General features: G+C 40.9%; 1 protein-coding gene across 2 annotated transcripts in view; it reads right to left on the bottom strand.

Moving 5' to 3' along the window:
• Positions 1-25,211, bottom strand: part of myo1f (myosin IF) — a 99,382-nt gene that overhangs the window by 16,470 nt on the left and 57,701 nt on the right. For both annotated transcript variants that reach the window (XM_060932512.1, XM_060932513.1), the window contains 9 exons: positions 23,659-23,826; positions 17,420-17,505; positions 17,222-17,303; positions 16,033-16,139; positions 15,559-15,657; positions 12,353-12,497; positions 9,089-9,203; positions 3,445-3,614; positions 241-386 (listed from right to left, as the gene is read on the bottom strand). In XM_060932512.1, coding sequence (XP_060788495.1) covers positions 241-386; positions 3,445-3,614; positions 9,089-9,203; positions 12,353-12,497; positions 15,559-15,657; positions 16,033-16,139; positions 17,222-17,303; positions 17,420-17,505; positions 23,659-23,826 — 1,118 coding nt within the window. The remainder of the gene's footprint in view (positions 1-240; positions 387-3,444; positions 3,615-9,088; positions 9,204-12,352; positions 12,498-15,558; positions 15,658-16,032; positions 16,140-17,221; positions 17,304-17,419; positions 17,506-23,658; positions 23,827-25,211) is intronic.

The following is a 25,211-nucleotide window of genomic DNA, read 5'->3' as shown; positions in this document are numbered from 1 at the left end:
TCAAAAATAAGAAATCATGACCACAACTGTGCAAGTGAGGTCAGTGCTACGGATATTTTTACCAACTTTCTGTTCAGCTTGTGATGTTTTCACACACTGAAGAAGAACCTCAAACCCATGCACTGAGCATGAGCTCACCAAAGTGTGATGACTTCGCTTTGGTCTGGTGGGCACCAGGCAAACGCTTTGCAGAAATGAGTCAGCATAGTGGAGGCAATTTAAACACAGGAAGTTCCTAACCTCAGTGAAATGGAGCGTATGCTCCCGATTTCGAGTTTTCTCTTCAGTACTTCTTTGATCTGGCCTTTCTCGGGACCCTTCTTGATCTTTTCACGTCCGATCAGGTAGATGCCTTTTGGTGTCAGGATCAGATCCCGTTTAATTGACTGAAAAAATAAGGACAGAGAGAATTATATGTGCATACATGCGTACATACAGTACCAGTCAAACGTTTTGACACACCACCTAATTCAATGTTTATTTTTATTAATTAAAAGTCACTTCATGTCTTAAAGTAATGATGGATGTCGTTTCTCTTTACTTAGTTGTTCGGTTCTTGACATAATATTTCTGGATTACTACAGTTGTGGTGTGGAATAGGGCTATTTACTGTATGTTTATCATTTACTATTTACTGTTTGATCTCAAACGCATTAAGAAGGCAAGAAACTCGTCCACTAATTAACTTTTGACGAGGCACAGCTGTTAATTGAAAAGCATTCCAGGTGACGACCTCATGAAGCTGGTTAAGATAGCGCCAATAACGTGCAAAGCATCATCAGTGTAAACACTGGGTACATTGAAGAATCTAAAATATCAAACATTTTTTTAACACTTTTTTTTTTTTATTTGCCATATAATCCCATATACGTTCCAGATGTTATTTTCATAGTTTAAGTCTTCAGTATTGTTCTACAATGTAGAAAATGGTCACAACACCTAATTTGAAAAACCTATGAATGAGTAGAGTAGGGGGTGTACAAACTTTTCACTGGTACTATACATACAGTACTGTGCAAAAGTCTTAGGCATCCTATTTTTTTTCATGCAAACTTTGTTATAGATTTCTATTTTATGACTTTTACATTATCGAGTCAAAACATTACAAAAACATTTTAGAGTTCCAAACGTTCGGGTTTTTTTTTTTCCAGCACAAAATTAAATTTGCAGAAAAAAAAGTTTGTATCTGAGCAGCATATTACATAAGAGAGCACTTTTCAGATTAAAAAATAAAACATAATGAAGGTTTTGGTGCAAAATGAAGAAGCGAGTGTGACAGTCAAAGTGTCCAGAAGAACTGTGGCTGGTTCTGGAAGATGCTCAGTCAAACCTACAGATCATTTCTGCATAAAACTGCACTCACTGGACCTCAGACGACTATTATTATTATTTTTTTTAAAGCAAAGGGTCGTCTCACACCAAATATTGACTTTGTTTCATTTATTATGGCTTACTGATGACTGTTTGTAGTATTTTTTTAATGTTGAAACATTTTATTTCATTATTTTTAAGCCACTTTTGGTCTACAGCATTTCTTTACATCTGCCTAAGACCTTTGCAGCACAGTACTGTGTATATACAATCATAGAAACATCTCATCTCGTTATTTGTAGCCGCTTTATCCTGTTCTACAGGGTCGCAGGCAAGCTGGAGCCTATCCCAGCTGACTACGGGCAAAAGGCGGGGTACACCCTGGACAAGTTGCCAGGTCATCACAGGGCTGACACATAGACACAGACAACCATTCACACTCACATTCACACCTACGCTCAATTTAGAGTCACCAGTTAACCTAACCTGCATGTCTTTGGACTGTGGGGGAAACCGGAGCACCCGGAGGAAACCCACACGGACACGGGGAGAACATGCAAACTCCGCACAGAAAGGCCCTCGCCGGCCACGGGGCTCGAACCCAGACCTTCTTGCTGTGAGCCGACAGCGCTAAACACTACGCCACCGTGCCGCCCTCATAGAAACATAATTTTACAAAATAATTTACATTATTTTCACATTAAACCCCAAGTACCCCAATAATAAATATTCTTATTTGTGTATAATGTACAGTAATTGTATATATGTAAGGGATAAATACTTGGGAGCTTGCTGTTATAGCAAAATAATCAACAATAATCAAGCAGAGTTACTCTTACCACTCAGAAGTAGATTGTTTTCCAATAAGAGCATGTCCTGAAGTGTTTTATTTAATTTATACGACAGCAATTTGTCAGCAATTACTTTCATCCGTTTAGTGTTACATTTAATGTTGTGGAACTTCCATGAAACAAGCTAGTTCCTGTTATCACTTACATTATAGCAGCTATAAACAGTCCTTCAACAGCCAATATTTAGTCTCTGTCTTGATTTTCTCATCTCATCTCATTATCTCTAGCCGCTTTATCCTTCTACAGGGTCGCAGGCAAGCTGGAGCCTATCCCAGCTGACTACGGGCGAAAGGCGGGGTACACCCTGGACAAGTCGCCAGGTCATCACAGGGCTGACACATAGACATAGACAACCATTCACACTCACATTCACACCTACGCTCAATTTAGAGTCACCAGTTAACCTAACCTGCATGTCTTTGGACTGTGGGGGAAACCGGAGCACCCGGAGGAAACCCACGCGGACACGGGGAGAACATGCAAACTCCACACAGAAAGGCCCTCGCCGGCCCCGGGGCTCGAACCCAGGACCTTCTTGCTGTGAGGCGACAGCGCTAACCACTACACCACCGTGCCGCCTGTCTTGATTTTTATAAATAAAAAACCAAAATACCTCCCAGCGTCTCATGTTACTGAGAAACTGAAAACACAACACTCTATACATTACTGTGTCGAAAACCCTAAAGTTAGATCTTTACCTCAAAGCCCTGACACTGGAGACTCCTTCCATAAATGTTAAATAAACATCTCCTGACAGAAATGTTCACTCTGTCACTGATTATGTGTCCATCCATCCATCCATTACCGCTCATCCTGTTCAGGGTTGCGGGCAAGCTGGAGCCTATCCCAGCTGACTATGAGTGAGAGGCGGGACAGAAAGGCCCCTGTCAACCACTGGGCTCGAACCCAGGACCTTCTTGCTGTGAGGCAACAGTGCAAACCACTACACCACTGTGCCACCCTCTGATTATGTGTTTCTTTGTTAAATCACAACACGTACAATACAACACAGTTTGATTTAATCACCTCCGACTGAATCTGGTGTCGGCTTTATGGTTAATTCCTCAATGATATTTAAAAAGTGTTCGAGCTCTGGGCAAATCAGCTTACTCAACTATTCAACTGCTTACACATCAGTTTATAAATATGAGTATTTCTTTTACACACTAGTTATTTGTCCTTATTTTTTTTAAATAACAATCATCACCTTAGAATGAATAGGCCAATAACTGATTTATGATTCAACCATTTCCCCCAGTTATGCCGTATTATAAGACTTTACCTTAAACCTGCGGTCGTATTTGTTCACCGAGTCAGCAAAGTCGACCCGCTCTCTCTTGGCCAGGAACTGACGCAGCTCAGGCCTCTCTTCCATGCCCAAGTAATCGCCAACAAAGTTCCTGTTAATGCTGTTCCTGCGTCGCTCCTTTGAGTTATAGAGAATATCCGAAGCTAGGAACAGAAAGCGCAGAGATAAAGAGAAATAGGAGATAACAGGAGATCCTGTTCAAACTATAACATATAGACTTAAAAGTTGACTTTTTAAAAGTGAAGAAGTTGATATCACTGTACAGAGGAAATAATCATCACTGTTCCTGTACCTGTGTTTGGTTTTTAAGGCTCTGTATTTTAACTGAGCTTACATTTTAAAAGAAAAAAAAAATCTACTTTCAACTCACAACGTCTGTAAACATCATCAGGCCATGTTTTTAATCATCAGACAGAATCAAGGAGCGATTTTAAATTCCGAACTTTAACAGATATGACAGCATGAAAGAGATATACTGTAATATTCATCACTGTAATCACAATTTTACCAATCACAGTAGTTTATATTACCACAGCTAGCATTTAGCATTCAGCTAGTTTGTATTGTCACAGCTAGCATTTGGCATTCAGCTAGTTTGTATCGTGAGAGCTAGCTTTAAGCATTCAACTAGTTTGTATTGTCACACCTAGCTATTAGCATTCACTTAGTCTGCATTGTCACAGCTAGCTATTAGCATTCAGCTAATTTGTGTTGTCACATCTAGTGTTTAGCATTCAGATAGTTTGTATTATCACAGCTAGATTGTATTGTGCGAGCTAGCAGTTAGCATTCAGCTAGTTTGTATTGTGAGAGCGAGCTATTAGCATTCAACTAGGTTGTATTGTTACACCTAGCTATTAGCCTTCAGCCAGTTTGTATCGTCACAGCTTGCGTTTAGCATTCAGATAGTTTTTAATTGTCACAGCTAGTGTTTGGCATTCAGCTAGTTTGTATTGTCACAGCTAGCATTTAGCATTCAGCTAGTTTTTATTGTCACAGCTAGCATTTGGCATTCAGCTAGTTTGTATCGTGAGAGCTAGCTTTTAGCATTCAACTAGTTTGTATTGTCACACCTAGCTATTAGCATTCACTTAGTCTGCATTGTCACAGCTAGCTATTAGTATTCAGCTAATTTGTGTTGTCACATCGTGTTTAGCATTCAGCTAGTTTGTATTATCACAGCTAGATTGTATTGTGCGAGCTAGCAGTTAGCATTCAGCTAGTTTGTATTGTGAGAGCGAGCTATTAGCATTCAACTAGGTTGTATTGTTACACCTAGCTATTAGCCTTCAGCCAGTTTGTATCGTCACAGCTTGCGTTTAGCATTCGGATAGTTTTTAATTGTCACAGCTAGCGTTTGGCATTCAGCTAGTTTGTATTGTCACAGCTAGCATTTAGCATTCAGCTAGTTTTTATTGTCACAGCTAGCATTTGGCATTCAGCTAGTTTGTATCGTGAGAGCTAGCTTTTAGCATTCAACTAGTTTGTATTGTCACACCTAGCTATTAGCATTCACTTAGTCTGCATTGTCACAGCTAGCTATTAGTATTCAGCTAATTTGTGTTGTCACATCGTGTTTAGCATTCAGCTAGTTTGTATTATCACAGCTAGATTGTATTGTGCAAGCTAGCAGTTAGCATTCAGCTAGTTTATATTGTGAGAGCGAGCTATTAGCATTCAACTAGGTTGTATTGTTACACCTAGCTATTAGCCTTCAGCCAGTTTGTATCGTCACAGCTTGCGTTTAGCATTCAGCTAGTTTTTAATTGTCACAGCTAGCGTTTGGCAGTCAGCTAGTTTTTATTGTCACAGCTAGCGTTTAGCATTCAGCTAGTTTGTATTGTCACAGCTAGCGTTTAACATTCAGCTAGTTTGTATTTTCACACCTAGCTATTAGCATTCAGCTAGTTTGTATTGTCACAGCTAGCTATTAGCATTCAGCTAGTTTGTGTTGTCACATCTAGTGTTTAGCATTCAGCTAGTTTGTATTATCACAGCTAGATTGTATTGTGCGAGCTAGCAGTTAGCATTCAGCTAGTTTATATTGTGAGAGCGAGCTATTAGCATCAACTAGGTTGTATTGTTACACCTAGCTATTAGCCTTCAGCCAGTTTGTATCGTCACAGCTTGCGTTTAGCATTCAGCTAGTTTTTAATTGTCACAGCTAGCATTTGGCAGTCAGCTAGTTTTTATTGTCACAGCTAGCATTTAGCATTCAGCTAGTTTGTATTGTCACAGCTAGCGTTTAACATTCAGCTAGTTTGTATTTTCACACCTAGCTATTAGCATTCAGCTAGTTTGTATTTTCACACCTAGCTATTAGCATTCAGCTAGTTTGTGTTGTCACATCTAGTGTTTAGCATTCAGCTAGTTTGTATTATCACAGCTAGATTGTATTGTGCGAGCTAGCTATTAGCATTCAGCTAGTTTGTAGTGTCACATCTAGCGTTTAGCATTCAATGAATTATTGTCATGAAGCTAACATTTGAGACATTAGCAATAAAGCTGTTAGTCCTAGCTAATGTTTGCTCACATTCCATGGGTCCTTGGTGAAAGTGGCACTAATTCACCATCAGTGTGTGAATCAAAACCGAAACAGTCATGTTTACATTTTGTAAAACTAAATATGTCCTACTTTACTTGCGTGCTTAATTACATACTGTAAATGTAAGAGTTTATACTTTTCTACTTTATCATGAGTGAAGCATTAACTTCAACATTCAACAAAGGATTTATTTAGATTAGCATTTACACTTTTACTTTAGTAAAGAATTTGGGTGCTTTGACCCCTCCGTCAGTGTGTGTTGAGCAGGTCTTGGGGTCAGAGCTGGATTATTTGTGATTAAAAAAATATTTGTCTGGCATACTTGAAACTGGTGCAGGCTGTTCTGATTGCTACTTGTTTTGGCTAGTTAAGTCCTTTATCTTCACTCACACATTCTGCTCTCTGCTTAATGAAGGTTATGTTGACCAGTAATGTTTTTCTTCTTTTCATAACACCATGATCCTGACGGGTGATGTAATGGTACACAATGTCTCTCTTCTTTCATACAGTAGTAGTCTAAACCAGTGATGTAATGCTTCATCACCCATTTACGTTATACATAGATAACTTAGCTTCATCAATTAAACCATCATCATCATCATCCAATCACAGAGATACAACACACTCTGGAATGCGAATATATACTCATGTTTGTCCCACAATAAATTGGGAAATATCTCTGAGCAGCTGCGTCTGCATCAGTGACCGTTTGCTCCCAGATCGATCCGTGAGGCAGAATCTCTCAGGCAGTAGAGGTCTACATTTCTAGATCATACTTTTTCAATTCAACCTCCTTCGCTACAGACAAATCAAAACCTAATCATTTATAAAGCATACTCGCTGGGAAACATACATCGGGTAATATTGATATTAATTGTGGAGTTCCACAGGAAGTGATGCTACGGCCATGTTTTTTCCCTGGCATATGTTACTCTTTGCATGAAATTAGCACTTTTAAACTTACACAGCTGACACATTACTGTATGCTTCAACACTAGTAAACAAATCCTTTACCTGCTTAAGTAGATGTCAAAAACATTTCCATTTAATTCTCATCCCAACAAACTTTCATTTAATTGAATGGAAGAAACTTTTATATTTATTGTCTAAGATTTCTATGTGCTCTTTTGGCTGGTTAATGATTTAAAGGTACTGACTGCAAAGTCATCTGAAATTTTCACATTTTTTTTTATTGTGCATGTCATTTCCCTCTGTGTCGCAAGAACAGTATCATGCGGATGAATCAGATGTGATCATTTTGATGTCCTGAGGGTTGTTTTTCTTCGCTTTGGGACTATTTTCTTCCCTCTTGAGGTAAACAGTACGTCCCTACGGAAACAGCTGAACACGAGGAGATTAAACTAATCAGCATAACTATGGAACTGCGTCACACTAAGATGGCAACACGTGGGAAACATCATGACTCTGCATCGACCTTGGAGAATTTTGAGTTGCAGGGATATAATTTGTGGTTGACGTTCGTGAATATACCGTAGATCTGTGAAACAAAAGACGACTATATCTTTTCTCTGTTCCTGCTTTTGTGTTCTCGTTTCTTTCTCTGTAAGATCAAAACATTTGGTGTAGAATTCCATACTTGCTACCGTTGAGTAGAGCCCATGCATCTCATCTCATTATCTGTAGCCGCTTTATCCTGTTCTACAGGGTCGCAGGCAAGCTGGAGCCTATCCCAGCTGACTACGGGCGAAAGGCGGGGTACACCCTGGACAAGTCGCCAGGTCATCACAGGGCTGACACATAGACACACACAAACATTCACACTCTCATTCACACCTACGGTCAATTTAGAGTCACCAGTTAACCTAACCTGCATGTCTTTGGACTGTGGGGGAAACTGGAGCACCTGGAGGAAACCCACGCGGACACGGGGAGAACATGTAAACTCCGCACAGAAAGGCCTTCGCCGGCCACGGGGCTCGAACCCGGACCTTCTTGCTGTGAGGCGACAGCGCTAACCACTACACCACCGTGCCGCCCAGCCCATGCATTCTCAGGCTAAAATAGCTAGAATGATTTAGTTATCTGTTCAGAAAAATGACACGTCATCTAACATCTCTCTTGCAGTTGCACTCACTAGGCAGGCTTTCCTTTTCTTTTCCGCTGGCTTTTAGCTGGCAGGAGAGCCGAGTCTGCCATGTTTGCCCTTACTGACTTGGTTTGGTTAAAAGTAGGTCAAACACGCCCCACGGTGGTCACGTGATATTGTTGCTCACTTGCTTCGGCAATCTCTGGAATCATAAAACATGGGACGCTTTTTATCTCGGCAAAACATTTACACACAGGATACACGGCGTGTGTGTGCGCAGCAGCAAAACATCTGGAAACTCCAACAGCTATAGAAAGAGAACATTTGACCCAGAATTCAACTTTGCAGTCAGAACCTTTAACTTTTTAATTGCTTTGTACAACTGTTAAACCTGTAGCTCTAAGTCCGGGCGTGGCAGTTTGCAGTGTTGAATGAATGATCTTTATGTGCATTGTTAAGTTCCTTTTTAGTCACTGGTTATTTTTATGATTAATTTGACCATCTTTGCTTTGCTTATAAGTTTTCTTTCTTTCCTGTAAAACGCCTTCACTTGGTGAAATGTGTCATATTAATATATTGCTATTATTATTATTATTATTATTAGTAGTAGTAGTAGTAGTACTAGTAAGATTTATGCCAAAAAATATTTGTTCAAAAGTCAGTAAGGTTAATGTTACTCTTAGTTAGTGTTACTCTTTAGTCCAAACATGTGACTCGACTCTAAAATGACTATTGTATTTTACTGATGAGTCGAATCAGCCTTGATAAACAGGAAAAGCTGTGAACTCCAGAGCTTGCTGACCCTTCAGGTTTACATGTTGCATTTTTGCAAAATGCACGCTCATTTGCAGGCTGTTCTAGAGGAAGTATGCATGGTTTCAGTGTCTGTCATCCATGTGAACGTATCTGTGCAAACTGCACCTTTAATTGCACCATCAGCATACCTGAGTGAAATAGTCCCACAGTGACACTTGAACCTCATGTATCTGTTTTAGAGCACTTTGTGCAATATTAAGCTCTCGTACCCTCCTCTCTCATCTGCTCGTACTTCCTCCTGGCGATGTACTTCCTCCAGGCTTTCTGGATAGTTCTGGCGAACGTGTCAAACTTCCTCTCCCGCATCTCTTCCAGCAGAAACAGCTAAGAATGAGAGAGTAAAGAGTTTTGCATCAAGTAGCTGGTAAAAAGCAAAGGATCGATAGGAGTTAAACCAGGTCTGTGTTATAGTACAGAACTTTCAGGCTTAATTTATTATTTTTATTTATATACAACTTAGAGTGGTGCTTGAAAATTTGTGAGCCCTTTAGAATTTTCTATATTTCTGCATAAATATGACCTAAAACATCATCAGATTTTCACACAAGTTCTAAAAGTAGATAAAGAGAACCCAGTTAAACAGATGAGACAAAAATAGTATACTTGGTCATTTATTTATTGAGGAAAATGATCCGATATTACATATCTGTGAGTGGCAAAAGTATGTGAACCTCTAGGATTAGCGGTTAATTTGAAGGTGAAATTAGAGTCAGGTGTGAGTGGGCACCCTGTTTTATTTAAAGAACAGGGATCTATCAAAGTCTGATCTTCATAACACGTTTGTGGAAGTGTATCATGGCACGAACAAAGGAGATTTCTGAGGACCTCAGAAAAAGCGTTGTTGATGCTCATCAGGCTGGAAAAGGTTACAAAACCATCTCTAAAGAGTTTGGACTCCACCAATCTACAGTCAGACAGATTGTGTACAAATGGAGGAAATTCAAGACCATTGTTACCCTCCCCAGGAGTGGTCGACCAACAAAGATCACTCCAATAGCAAGGTGTGTAATAGTCAGTGAGGTCACAAAGGACCCCAGGGTAACTTCTAAGCAACTGAAGGCCTCTCTCACATTGGCTCATGTTAATGTTCATGAGTCCACCATCAGGAGAACACTGAACAACAATGGTGTGCATGGCAGGGTTGCAAGGAGAAAGTGTATCATGGCCCGAACAAAGGAGATTTCTGAGAACCTCAGCCTTACAGAAAAAACACATGAACTTCACATGTGAAATATGTGGACAATGTGTTTTGCACATGTGAAACATGGTTTTGGCCCAATTTTATGTGAATCACATGTGGGAATGTTTTACACGTGCTCTACATGGTAACACGTTACAAAATCTGATACCATGTATTCCACATGTTACCACATGTGGTAACATGTGATCACAAGTGGTAACATGTGATCACGTGAAATACATGGGAAATTCATATGTTTTTTCTGTAAGGGCAGAAAAAGCGTTGTTGATGCTCATCAGGCTGGAAAAGGTTACAAAACCATCTCTAAAGAGTTTGGACTCCATCAATCTACAGACAGATTGTGTACAAATGGAGGAAATTCAAGACCATTGTTACCCTGCCCAGGAGTGGTCGACCAACAAAGATCACTCCAAGAGCAAGGCGTGTAATAGTTGGCGAGATCACAAAGGACCCAGGGTAACTTCTAAGCAACTGAAGGCCTCTCTCACATTGGCTAATGTTAATGTTCATGAGTCCACCATCAGGAAAACACTGAACAACAATGGTGTGCAAGGCAGGGTTGCAAGGAGAAAGCCACTGCTCTCCAAAAAGAACATTGCTGCTCATCTGCAGTTTGCTAAAGATCACGTGGACAAGCCAGAAAGGTGTTGGAAAAATGTTTTGTGGACGGATGAGACCAAAATAGAACTTTATGGTTTAAATGAGAAGCGTTATGTTTGGAGAAAGGAAAACACTGCATTCCAGCATAAGAACCTTATCCCATTTGTGAAACATGCTGGTGGTAGTGGTTTGGGCCTGTTTTGCTGCATCTGGGCCAGGATGGCTTGCCATCACTGATGGACCAATGAATTCTGAATTATACCAGCGAATTCTAAAGGAAAATGTCAGGACATCTGTCCATGAACTGAATCTCAAGAGAAGGTGGGTCATGCAGCAAGACAGCGACCCTAAGCACACAAGTCTTTCTACCAAAGAAGAATAAAGTTAATGTTTTGGAATGGCCAAGTCAAAGTCCTGACCTTAATCCAATGGAAATGTTGTGGAAGGACCTGAAGCGAGCAGTTCATGTGAGGAAACCCACCAACATCCCAGAGCTGAAGCTGTTCTGTACGGAGGAACAGGCTAAAATTTCTCCAAGCCGGTGTGCAGGACTGATCAACAGTTACCACAAACGTTTAGTTGCAGTTATTGCTGCACAAGGGGGTCACACCAGATACTGAAAGCAAAGGTTCACATACTTTTGCCACTCACAGATATGTAATATTGGATCATTTTCCTCAATAAATAAATGACCAAGTATAATATTTTTGTCTCATTTGTTTAACTGGGTTCTCTTTATCTACTTTTAGGACTTGTATGAAAATCTGATGATGTTTAGGTCATATTTATACCAAAATATAGAAAATTCTAAAGGGTTCACAAACCTTCAAGCACCACTGTAGCTTATGACTTTTAGTGCTTTTCAAATGACAGATGCAGCTTTGTATTTATTTTTATAGCCTACAGTGTTATCTCTGGTGGACTCCAGTCCAGATGTTCACCCAGCAAACTAATTCAGGAGAATAGATGTATGTTTGAATAAATGATCTTTCGTTCATGTTCATTTCTAAACATAAAAAATTACAGCTTCTGGAGCAGATCCTCTCTGCATTTAGGTAAATTATTGATCACCGGACCAGAAACTAGCTACAGACTTTCATAGAGTTTTCATTTTATTTACCGTCGCTGCTCTAATTAGTAACATAGAAATACAGTTTGTCCATTTGTAAACATTCACACTGCATAATTTTTTTTCCTTTTTTTTTCCTCCTCAATTTAGTTACCACACCAACCAGTTCTTCTCACACGACAGGCTGAAGTCTAAGATGTGCATCCTGTGACAAACATGAAGATAGCAACTGCATTTTTTAAGCTGCGTAACGCAGGGCGGTATAACACCACTGGAGAGAAGTGCTATCCGCTGTCTTCTGCATACATGAACACGCAGGCATGCATGACTGGCCAGTGTTGCTGTGATTGACAGGGGACAGAGAGTATGCTCCTCCCACCCAGACAGCACCTCCCATTTTTCTGTATTGATTTTTGCTGCTTTCTTATTTACAGCTATAAACTAATCATCCATATTTAAACATTAAAACGTAGCTACGTATTGTCACCATTCATAAAATTACTTGCACAACCAAAACTTTTCAAGCAACACAGTTGTGTCCGTGATCATGGAACCAGGTAAATATTTTGTGGTAAAAATGACTGAAAAATGCCACTTTCATACCGACTCTGGGTTTTTGACAAAGATCTTAGTGCGGCCCATCTGGTATTGATCGTTGTCCATGTTTACTGAGCGCAGCAGATGCAGGACACCCTGCTGTTCGCCTCCACGCCAGTGCGGGAACGTCTCGGGGGTCAGGATGGCATACCTGAGACACACACCTGCTTTTAACACACTTGAACATTCAGCACTCATCACACACATCCTACACACAAATGATTTTGAATGTGCAGTACATCTTACATTCTGTATTTTAAATATTTAAAAAAATATATGTTTTTGTAACTGCAGTGCGTATCTCATTATTGGTGTTACTGTCACAAGACAATGCAGTGACTTATTGGCGTGAAATACACAACTTGACGGTTCATATGCTATAATACAGAAGTATTTTTCTATTTATAACATTACTTTAATGGTATTTAGCAGACACTTATCTAGAGCGACGTACAATGTACCCAGAGCAGCCTGGGATTAGATGCCTTGCTCAAGGGTACTTCAGCCCTTCCTGCTGGTCTAGGGAATCAAACCGGCAACCTTTTGGTCCCAAAGTTGCTTCTCTAACCATTAGGCCATGGCTTCTTATTCAGGTTGATTTTATGCCCTTGCAAATATTTTGCTCATAAACTCTAAAGGGCGTTCTGCTTTTATGCAGTGACGATCTCTCTCTCTCTCTCTCTCTCTCTCTCTATGGGGCGGCACGGTGGTGTAGTGGTTAGCGCTGTCGCCTCACAGCAAGAAGGTCCTGGGTTCGAGGGCCTTTCTGTGTGGAGTTTGCATGTTCTCCCCGTGTCCGCGTGGGTTTCCTCCGGGTGCTCCGGTTTCCCCCACAGTCCAAAGACATGCAGGTTAGGTTAACTGGTGACTCTAAATTGAGCGTAGGTGTGAATGTGAGTGTGAATGGTTGTCTGTGTCTATGTGTCAGCCCTGTGATGACCTGGCGACTTGTCCAGGGTGTACCCCGCCTTTCGCCCGTAGTCAGCTGGGATAGGCTCCAGCTTGCCTGCGACCCTGTAGAAGGATAAAGCGGCTAGAGATAATGAGATGAGATGAGATATACGGTCCTGTGCAAAAGTCTCAGGCCCCCTATTTTTTTTCACACAAACTTTGTTATAGATTTCTATTTTATGCCTTCTACATTATCAAGTCAGTACAAAAAACATTTTAGAATTCCAAACGTTCATTTTGTTTTCCAGCACAAAATTAAATGTTACAGGAAAAAAAGTGTGTATCTGAGCAGCATATTACACAGGAGAGCACTTTTCAGATTAAAAAATAAAACATAATGAAGGTTTTGGTGCAAAATGAATACGTGAGTGTGACAGTCAAAGTGTCCAGAAGAACTGTGGCTGGTTCTGGAAGATGCTCAGTAAAACCTACAGATCATTTCTGCATAAAACCGCACTCACTGGACCTCAGACTACTATTTATTTTAAAGCAAAGGGTCGTCTCATGCCAAATATTGACTTTGTTATATTGATTTATTACGGCTTACTGCTTACTGTTTATAGTATTTTTTAAATGTCGAATCATTTCATTTCATTATTTTTAAGCCATTTTTGGTCGACAGCATTTCTCTACACGTGCCTAAGACTTTTGCACAGGACTGTATATATATTTATTCTATCCACAGTCACTGGATATGAGCAATTGCACGCTCTGATTGGCTAATCTAACTACTAGGATATCAGCTCATATACCATGAGTAGAGAAAAACAAAATGGCAGTGTGTCGCTGAACCGACCGAGGATGAAATAAAAACTCTACTCAAAAACAAACCCCAAAATATTATCAAGTGTTTAAAAGAAACAGAATTAGCTAAAAGAACATTGTTTTTTGTCTGTCATTCCCCCCCCCCCCCCCCCAATATCTCCTGTTCTACACTCCAGCCCAGTCAGTGGTGGTAATGCACCTTTAAGTTGGTTTGCCAACCACCAAAAAACCCAAAATAAAAAAAAGGCAACAAAATATGGAATGAAAGTATTTGATAGTAAGAACATATCTTTTTTATTTTTTTTCAAAAGGGGATACAACTTTCGCATTCCTAATATCAAGCTACTCCTGAGCCAGAGACAATGTCAGAAGTGTCTTATCTGGGCTAAGGAGAGAAAGAAATGGACTGTTGCTCAGTGGTCCAAAGTCCTCTTTTCAGATGAAAGTACATTTAATTTGGAAATCACGGTTCTAGAGTCTGGAGGAAGAGTGGAGAGGCACAGAATCCAAGGTGTTTGAAGCCCAGTGTGAAGTTTCCACAGTCTGTGATGATTTGGGGTGCCATGTCATTTGCTGGTGTTGGTCCACTGTATTTTATCAAGTCCAAAGTCAACACAGCCATCTACCAGGAGATTTTAGAGCACTTCATGCTTCCATCTGCTGACGAGCTTTTTGGAGATGCTGATTTCCTTTTCCAGCAGGACTTAGCACCTACCCACAGTGCCAAAACTACTACCAAATGGTTTGCTGACCATGATATTACTGTGTTTGATTGGCCAGCCAACTTGCCTGACCTGAACCCCATAGAGAATCTATGGGGTATTGTGAAGAGGAAGATGAGAAACACCCGACCCAAAAATACAGATACGCTGAAGGCCACTATCAAAGCAACCTGGGCTTCAATAACACCTCAGCAATGCCACAGACTGATCACCTCCATGCCACACCTCATTGATACAGTAATTCATGGTAAAGGAGCCCCAACCAAGTATTGAGTGTATAAATGAATATACTTTTCAGAAGTTGGACATTTCTGTATTGTAAATCCTTTTTTTGATTGATCTTAGGGAATATTCTAATAATTTGAGATACTGGATTTCTGATTTTCATGAGCTATAAGCCATAATCATCAACATTAAAACAAAAAAGGCTTTACGGTAAATATTTCACTTTACATGTAATGAATATATGAAAATTTACCTTTTTGAATTAAATTATGAAAAAAAGGAAATTTTTCATGGTATTCTAATTTTTTGAGATGCACTAGTATATTGTTTTTCTTAATATAAATATTTTTTATCTGTTTTTACAAGTAAGGTGAGAGAGAAACAACATTTTGATTCTCCTACATGTCCTGGATATATAGTGAATTGACAATAAAAAATCTTTGAAATCTTGAATCTTATAGCCAGCTCAGTGCTGCGCGCCTCGTCGGCTATCAGCTCATGTACGACTTGATTTCATAGAATAACTGTTAAATAATATTAATAACTCACCTCTGTAGAAACTTTTGGAAAACTCGGCGGTAGGCAAAGCCGGCTCTCCGCACCCTGATGTTCTCACGCAAACCCAAATACTCCACTTGATGTCTCACCCTGAAGACAAGAATCATAATGAGTGTTAGAAGGAGAGAACGAGAGAGCATGAGTCACATTGTGAAAGCCTTGACAAGAAAATGACAGGAGACAGGACCAAAATGAATACTAACATGAGCACAGGAGCCATGGGAACGGTGATATAAAGTGGGGATTGTTAGCGTTAACAAATCACTGTAGCGTAAGAGGAATAAAACACTTCAGTGTAATCAGTGTCAGGGTGGCAGCACTAACTCTGCTTCATGTCAAACCAACCCTAATGTACGGTAAAGTCTTACCGGATTATCCATGACAAAATCCAGCGACACTGAACAAGTATACCAGGATAAGACTAGCACTGTGAGTAAAGCAGGACTCGCTCTGTCTGAGACTCACCGGCTCTCCTCCCAGTCTCTGGGCCTCTTGGTCTCATTGGGTTTGATGCATCGGATATAGTGCGGAGTGCATTTCATCAGCGTATCCACCAGCTCGTTAGCCTGCCTCTGTGGACCAGAGTTGTACGATTTTCACAATCTGTTTCCAAATAACTCCAAAAACAGCACAGACGTATTCATCTGAACCACTGAAGAAGAATCAAGAACTCACAGGATACCAATATGATCAGCTTCTTACACAACTGAACTAGCATAATGACATAACGGAGGGGATTTTTTTTTTTTTTAATTTGTATTCCAGGACACTGGATTATAAAATGAAACATTGGTTCATAAGTAACTGGACAATACACAATGACATTTTGTACTTAAAACTCTTTTACGATTTGCAAATATTCTTGTTGTAACATGAGATGCAAACCACTGCAGTTTAAAGCTAGACGGCCTTTCAGATTTTTCAAGTGTAGATCATAAAAAGAATTTTCCCCGACACCCAGTTATTTTTGTTTAGTGGAGCGAAAGCTACTGAATTCGAATCACAGACTTCCAATTTTATTAGTTTAAAAAAAAAGAACAATTAATGAATTCATCTCCATGTGGCCCTAAACTCTCCACTATTTTTTCCTGCTTCACCATGACCCAATACAAGATACAATGTCATGCATCATGTGGTGGGCTTTCCCCGTTCGTGCAAGGCATTGTGGGATACAAATTTGAAACAGGAGAGAAAAATGGAGGACGTAAGTGTGTGAATGAAACGTGAAAGACCGACTACAGTAACGGAAAAAAAGCAAGAAGAAAAGATGTTATGTTATATACGAAGGAAAGGAAACGCAGGACCAAACTAATAAATATCGGCGCTCAGCGAGCACCTCGGTGTGATCAGCTGTTCGTTTAGCGACAGAATGATGGAACTGTCAGTGCACGCTCAAAGGGAAACCTGCGCACACACACACAGGCCGTCTAGCTTTAATGGAACCAGACTGCATTGGAGTAATTGTTGAGATTGCTGATATGATTGTGACGGGATGTTAGAATTTGGTTTATAGATTTATAGGTGCTGCAAGCTGCATCACTGTTCACTCCTTATTATTGTCCTATACAGTATGTTCTAGACTGTCTCATTGGTTTACTTCTTGGTTCCTGACTTCAGATTTAAAATAAAACAAAGACTTGATTCTTGATCTTACTTTAATTTTGGAGCTTGCTGTGGTCGGTCTGCCTTTTTTGTCAGTGTTGAGGTTTTCAGGAAACAGGCTGCGGATGAAGTGACTGTGAAAAGGAACAATTTGTTCCACTTGAACCTCAGATTTCAAACCATGTCGGATCATTACACCTCAGGTAGAAGGTCAGTTCTAATAAATACTGTATGTACTGTATACACTTACTGTTCGCTGCTCTGCATCAGCGCAATGAGGTCAGTGAAAAGCACATCTCTGTTTCTCTCACAGAAACCGTTGACGTCGTATGACACCTGATTCGAGACAAGATACAAAATTCTGCTTTGTTTGGTTGGAAATTGAGACAAAAATATCTTAGATTTTGTATGTCTGTGAAGATTCTCAGTCATCCAGGTCATGGTAAACTGTGGGTGGTAAAAGAGAGCAACTGGACTTGCTTGAAGATTCTTGAAGACGTTTCACCTCTCATCCAAAAGGCTTCTTCAGTTCTGTCTGACTGGTAGGGAGCATCAGGTATTTATCCTCTCATGGATGAAAAGCTCATCTAAGGTGTCATTGAGTCATCCTGTTGGTGTGGGTCACTGGGGGCTGGTTGTGAACGGCCTCGAGAGTCGTAAGGATGATCAATGGATCGCCCGTTACCACCCACAGTTCACTTAGGCTACATCCACACGACAACGGCAACGAGATGTTATTTAAAAATATATCGCGTCCAAATGGGCAACGATCAGTAAAATATCAGGTCCATATGACAACGCAACGCTTGCTGAAAACGATGCAATACACATGCCACACCTCTAGGGGCGCTGTAAGACGGTCCCTTCGGAGACACCAGAACAATAGAAGAAGTAAGGACGCATGCGCATAAACTATTATGCGCGAGACTTCATATTAGCCACAAAGTCAGGAAAATCTGTTCGTAAAATTACATTATAATGACCAAATACAATGAAAAGTATTTTTCCAGTCTCACCTGTGAAAGGTAATCCCATGTGATCTCGTTTGGACGGCAAACCTGTTGGTACAGTTAAACGCAGCTAATCTTTATTCTCCGCTTTGACCTATCCAATATGGCGGCGAGGCTGACGTATGATTCTACGCGGAAGGCGGCGTCTTTAATGGTCCGGAATAAATTGAATGCTACACGTTGATGGATTAATTTGTTGTTTCTCACCTGTGAAAGGTAATCCCATGTGATCTCATTTGGACGGTAAACCTGTTGGTACAGTTAAACGCAGCACATGAATCTTTATTCTCCGCTTTGACCTATCCAATATGGCGACGAGGATGACGTATGATTCTACACGGAAGGCGGCGTCTTTAATGGTCCGGAATAAATTGAATGCTACACGTTGATGGATTAATTTGCTCTTCTACGCCCTTTTTGAGGAATGTATTGTCGGACTTAAACCAACATCTGAAGAGGTGAGATCGCTCCTTTTTTTCCCTATTTTTGCTGGCGGGATTGACTCTGCCCTAAGGGCAGAGTCTCTCTCTCTCTCTCTCTCTCTCTCACTTTGCACCATTACACAATAAATATTCACAGTGAAAATATTTTGTAAGCGCGTTTCATGAACCAAGTTATAGGATTTGTTGACAACTCGCATCGAGTTCGTTACACTTCTACCCGGCGTGAAGCACTCACAGTCATGTGGTTGTGACGTCATCGTAAACAAATCCGTTCTACTCATCCAGACGACTTCACAACGGCAACGTTGCCAGATCTTTCCACTCTGGAACCCGTTCTCAAAAAGATTGCGTTTTGGGCACCCAAAACGCCGGTGCCGTGTGGACGCCAGGCCTAAACGATAAGCAATTGTATCGGAGTCACCTGAATCCGTTGCCGTGTGGACAGGGCCTTAGATTTTGTAATCAACCAAAAACTAGTTGTCTCCTTTACAGTATGTGCATGATACATTATAACTGAGATCATTCTTAGCAGTGATGCTAAGTGAATAAAAAGAAAATAATAAAATGAAATAAGTATTTTGTCACTATTTGATATACTTCCAGTGCATACTGTATATCCAAGTCATGTCTTTTAACTTTCTGCTTATACATTCACCGGCCACTTTAATAGGAACTTGTTGCTGATTCTAAGATCCCTGTTCTTGGCTGCAGGACTGGAACCCAATGTGTTCTTTCTGCTGTTGCATGCTGAGATGCTTTTCTGCTCACCACGGTTGTAAAGAATGATTATACGAGTTACTATATCCTTCCTTCCTGGCAAAAAAGCATGAACCAATCTGTCCATTTTCCTCTGACCTCTCTTATGAATAAGGTGTTTGTTTCCACCCACAGAATTGTCACTCACTCATTTGATGTTGTTTTTCGCACCATTCTGTCTGTGTAAACTCTAGAGACTTGTGTGTGAAAACCGCAGGAGATCAAGAGTTTCTTTAATACTCAAATCACCACCACCATCTGGCTCAAACCAACACCCATGCCACAGTGAAAGTCACACTTTGAGATCATGGTTTTTCCCATTCTGATGTTTGAACATTAACTCTTGATTTGTATCCGTGTGATTTGATGCATCGTGCTGCTGTCAATCAAGGGATCGGCTGATTAGAGAACTGCATCAAACAGGAGGTGGATGTGTGGGTGTTTCTAATAAAGTGGCCGGTGAGTGTAAATATGAACAAAAAAGAAGTATGTATTCCTAAGCATAAACAAAGCAGTCTTTTTTTTTTTTTAATGATATGGATATGGGAAAAAAAGTATTCCGACATCACAAATTACCAACACTGTTTGCGATTACGGCTTTGAGCATCTATGGTAAGAACTAATTCACTTTTTCCATCATTGCGGTTCTGTTTTGGCCCATTCCACTTGACTAATCATCTTCAATTCCCCAAGGCTACCCGGGCTCTTCTGACAGCCTTGCACTTTCAAAATCTTCCATAACATCTCAACGTGATTGGCTCGGCCATGCAAGACCTTCTCGAGTTATTTTGGCTGTAGGTTTGCGGTTATTGTCTTGTTCAGCTTCTTTCCAGATTCTGTTTCTTGGCTGATGAGATTAAATTCTCCTCTGATATGTGTAACATACAGTACAGTGTTGTAGTCGAGTCACTAATCCCCAGTGTTCAAGTCCAAGTCATTAAAGGAGAACTGAAGGCAAATTTTTCTCATTCATCTCATCTCATTATCTCTAGCCGCTTTATCCTGTTCTACAGGGTTGCAGGCAAGCTGGAGCCTATCCCAGCTGACTACGGGCGAAAGGCGGGGTACACCCTGGACAAGTCGCCAGGTCATCACAGGGCTGACACATAGACACAGACAACCATTCACACTCACATTCACACCTACGCTCAATTTAGAGTCACCAGTTAACCTAACCTGCATGTCTTTGGACTGTGGGGGAAACCGGAGCACCCGGAGGAAACCCACGCGGACACGGGGAGAACATGCAAACTCCGCACAGAAAGGCCCTCGCCGGCCACGGGGCTCGAACCCGGACCCTCTTGCTGTGAGGTGACAGCGCTAACCACTACACCACCGTGCCGCCCAGTGTTTGAAATATGATCTGTAATATATCAGTCCATATGTCAAAGCAACGGCCGTAAACGAGATTCGTTGAGACCTGTGCGAGACATCGTAGGACGGAAGTAAAACGTACAGCGGAAATCAAAGCGACCGACATCTGCCAACGTCGTCAAAAGACACGCGCGCCATCTTTCGAATGCTGATGTAATCAAGCCGGAAGTTTTGTTTGTTTTGATAGCAATCAGGAAAGTTTGAAAAAAGTAGGCGTCATTTAAACTCGTTTTTGCGTAATATTTCGTTTGGAAAACAGTTTTCAAAATGGCGGCACTGACCCCTGGCTGACACTTCACGTTTCGAAGTCTAGGCTAAAAACCAAATAGGCCGATAAGTATAATATTTAATTGCAATTAGTTGCCAATACGAGTCACGATATAAGGTTTCTAACACCGAAAATGTAATTGAATAACGTTAATTAAAAAATAAATGACTTCAGTTCCCCTTTAATATTAGTGCCGCCAGCCTTTTCCTAAATATTCTGGATAGAAGACTTTTTTTTTTTTTTTGTTTATTTTTTCTTGTGAATTTATTGTAGGCTATGGTATGGGACATACATGTATACTGTACACTACTCAAAGCTATCAATGTGTTTTAGAGAGTGCATGTGTGACAGCTGTGTCATTTGGATCAATAGTAGAATCAACTTGAAATTTTCTTTAAAGGGAAACTGAAGTCATTTTTAAGCATCGATGTCAAAAACATAACACTTTCACAAAGCTAACACTCTAATGTGCTTTACTGTAACAAATGCACTTGTGTGCATTTAAAAAACATAACCATGTTACACAAACATGACGCAGCTCAAAAACAAAAGCTTTGATTCCAACACCATGGAACTCCATGGCAGGGAACTTGGATGAATGAACGTATGAACAGGTGAATGCACATTGTCTTGCATGAAATTAGGCTAAAAATTAATATAGATATAAAAATCTTATGCCGGGGCAGCACGGTGGTGTAGTGGTTAGCGCTGTCGCCTCACAGCAAGAAGGTCTGGGTTCGAGCCCCGTGGCCGGCGAGGGCCTTTCTGTGCGGAGTTTGCATGTTCTCCCCGTGTCCGCGTGGGTTTCCTCCGGGTGCTCCGGTTTCCCCCACAGTCCAAAGACATGCAGGTTAGGTTAACTGGTGACTCTAAATTGACCGTAGGTGTGAATGTGAGTGTGAATGGTTGTCTGTGTCTATGTGTCAGCCCTGTGATGACCTGGCGACTTGTCCAGGGTGTACCCCGCCTTTCGCCCGTAGTCAGCTGGGATAGGCTCCAGCTTGCCTGCGACCCTGTAGAACAGGATAAAGCGGCTAGAGATAATGAATGAGATATCTTATGCCAAATTATTATGGCATGTTACAAAAAATAAAGAAAAAATCAGAGTCCTTGTCTCCAATTTATAAGTCCGAATGCAGTTAATGCCCGAGTCCAAGTCCAAGTCAAGTCATGAATCCTTAAAATTAGGGCACGAGTCGGACTGAAGTCCAAGTCCTGGACTCCAGTACTACAAGTCTGATACAATACCAGTCAAAACTTTGGACATGCTTTCTAAGTCTATGTTTTTTCTTTATTTTTTAATTAAAAGTCATTTCATGTCTTAAAGTACTGTAAGTTGGCCTAGTGGTTAGCGTGTCTGACTCTTGATCGGGAAATCATGAGTTCTACTTGCGGTCGGGTCATACCAAAGACCATTATAAAAATGGTACCTACTGCCGTCTGGTGAGGTGCACCGTAATAAAGATGCAAGTAGGCAGTCAAACTCTTGTGGTTACCAGAGGACTAGCCCCCCACTGTAACCCTAGCTGTATAGTCGAGAGGCCGAGGGCTATGGAAACAGAGATTGGCGCTGCCCAATGCACCTGATTGTATGGCGGGAAGGACTGTTCATGTCTTAAAGTAATGATGGATGTCGTTTCTCTTTACTTAGTAGTTCTTCATGTAGTACTGTATGGATTACTACACTTGTGGTATGGAATAGGGCTATTTACTGTATTTTTATGATTTACTATTTACTGTTCGATGATGTCAAATGCATTAAGAAACCAAGAAACTCGTCCACTAATTACCTTTTGACGAGGCACACTTGTTAACTGAAAAGCATTCCAGGTGACGACCTCATGAAGCTGGTTAAGGTAATACCAATAGTGTACAAAGTGCCATCAAGGTAAACACTGGATACTTTGAAGAATCTAAATATGAAACATTTTTACACTTTTTTTGTTTCCCAGATAATTCCATACCTGTTCCAGATGCTATTTCATAGTTTAAGTCTTTAGTATTGTTCTACAATGTAGAAAATACAAAATGCAGAAAAAGCTATGAATGAGGGCGGCACGGTGGTGTAGTGGTTAGCGCTGTCGCCTCACAGCAAGAAGGTCCTGGGTTCGAGCCCCGGGGCCGGCGAGGGCCTTTCTGTGCGGAGTTTGCATGTTCTCCCCGTGTCCGCGTGGGTTTCCTCCGGGTGCTCCGGTTTCCCCCACAGTCCAAAGACATGCAGGTTAGGTTAACTGGTGACTCTAAATTGACCGTAGGTGTGAATGAGAGTGTGAATGGTTGTCTGTGTCTATGTGTCAGCCCTGTGATGACCTGGCGACTTGTCCAGGGTGTACCCCGCCTTTCGCCCGTAGTCAGCTGGGATAGGCTCCAGCTTGCCTGCGACCCTGTAGAAGGATAAAGCGGCTAGAGATAATGAGATGAGATGAGATGAAGCTATGAATGAGTAGAGTAGGGGTGTACAAACTTTTGACTGGTACTGTAATCACACAAAGACTTTTTCCATCACATCCCTCTGTCTAATTCCTGAAGTGTGAAAATTGAAACTGTACTTAGACGTCTATTATACGCATGTTGATAAATAGTGGCACATCCCTTTAATACCTGTATATCCCCCGTTCATAAAGGCGGAGTTGCGTACCTTGCCTGCATAGTGGTGGATAATAAAGCCAGAGTTCCAGTTGTTAAAGTGCTCGTGCGTGCCAACCGAAGCCTGCAGCTTCTGCAGTAAAGTGCTGTCGGCCCCCTCGCCCTTGGCGTACATGGTGGCACACACGTCATCGAGGACGCTCATTATACCTGGCGGGTTCTGGGTAGGAAGTGACACGAGAGGAAAAAGAGAAGTGGACATGAGGACTTCAAATATTGTACAATCAGCTGCAATCAAAATATCTGCACTATGTAGGGTACGAGGTACAGTTTCTCCAAACGTTTAGCTTGTATTTGTTCTGTGGCAAGAAGAGGACAGGAAAGTAACTGACAATCAGAACACTGATGACGTTAGAAATGAGCAATTTTTTGCTCAGAATGTTACAAAATATTAATCACAAATTAAAATCACAAAAATAGGACAGAAGAGTTTAGAGTACAGAGTAGAATATATAGAGGATATTAGACGGTGGTGCAAAGATATGAAGTTTATCTTTGAGTGGTGAATGTGTGTGTGTATATATATATATATATATATATATATATATATATATATAATCACAAGTGAGTGAAGTGAATTAGTGAAAATATTTTTCAACACGAGAAGATAAACTTCATATCTTCGCACCACTGTGTAACATTCTTTATGTCATATGGACACATCCACACACCCACAAAAAAGACGCAAGTTAGTCAAAAGAATTTTAATTTTGAACCGGTTTGCCATTTTGACAGAACGTGTCTAGTCAACGGGAAAACACTGGGAGTGACGCCATCGGAGTAAAATATCAGGAATTATTCTATGTGGTTGGTTGAAGAGAGCAACTGGACTTGCTTGAAGATTCTTGAAGACGTTTCGCCTCTCGTCTGAAAGGCTTCCTCAGTTCTGTCTGACTAATAGGGAGTATCAGGTATTTATCCTCTCATGGATCATCATAGAATCCGAATCAGAATGCTGATGGCTGCATTGTAGGTGGCTGATAAAAGATGTCATAGACGCCCACCTCTGTTCAGTGATGGTCGTTCCAGGTTGACAAAAATGAACGATCCTTTCTGGCTAAGATGTCTGCCAGTTTTCTGGAAGTCCTCTCATACTCCCGCACCAGTTGAAGGGATTTCATCCCAAAGTGCGTAGAAACATATCTGTGAAGATACTCAGTCATCCAGGTACATAGTAATCTGTGGTTGGTAGAAGAGAGCAACTGGACTTGCTTGAAGATTCTTGAAGACGAAACGTCTTCAAGAATCTTCAAGCAAGTCCAGTTGCTCTCTTCTACCAACCACAGATTACTATGTACCTGGATGACTGAGTATCTTCACAGAATTATTCTATCCACATTCACTGGATATGAGCAATCGCGCGTTCTGATTGGCTACTCCACTACTAGGATATCAGCTCATATACCATGAGTAGAGAAAAACAAAATGGCGGAGTGTGTTGCTGAACCAACCGAGGATGAAATACAAACTCTACTCGAAAACAAAACCACAAAAAAAGCAACAAAATATAGAATAAAAGTACGGTATTTGATGGTAAGGACGTAT

The sequence above is a fragment of the Neoarius graeffei genome, chromosome 10, assembly GCF_027579695.1.
Source record: "Neoarius graeffei isolate fNeoGra1 chromosome 10, fNeoGra1.pri, whole genome shotgun sequence".
Taxonomy (NCBI): domain Eukaryota; kingdom Metazoa; phylum Chordata; class Actinopteri; order Siluriformes; family Ariidae; genus Neoarius; species Neoarius graeffei.
The sequence above is the reverse complement of the archived record's forward strand: the minus strand, read 5'-3'. Positions and strand labels throughout refer to the sequence as shown.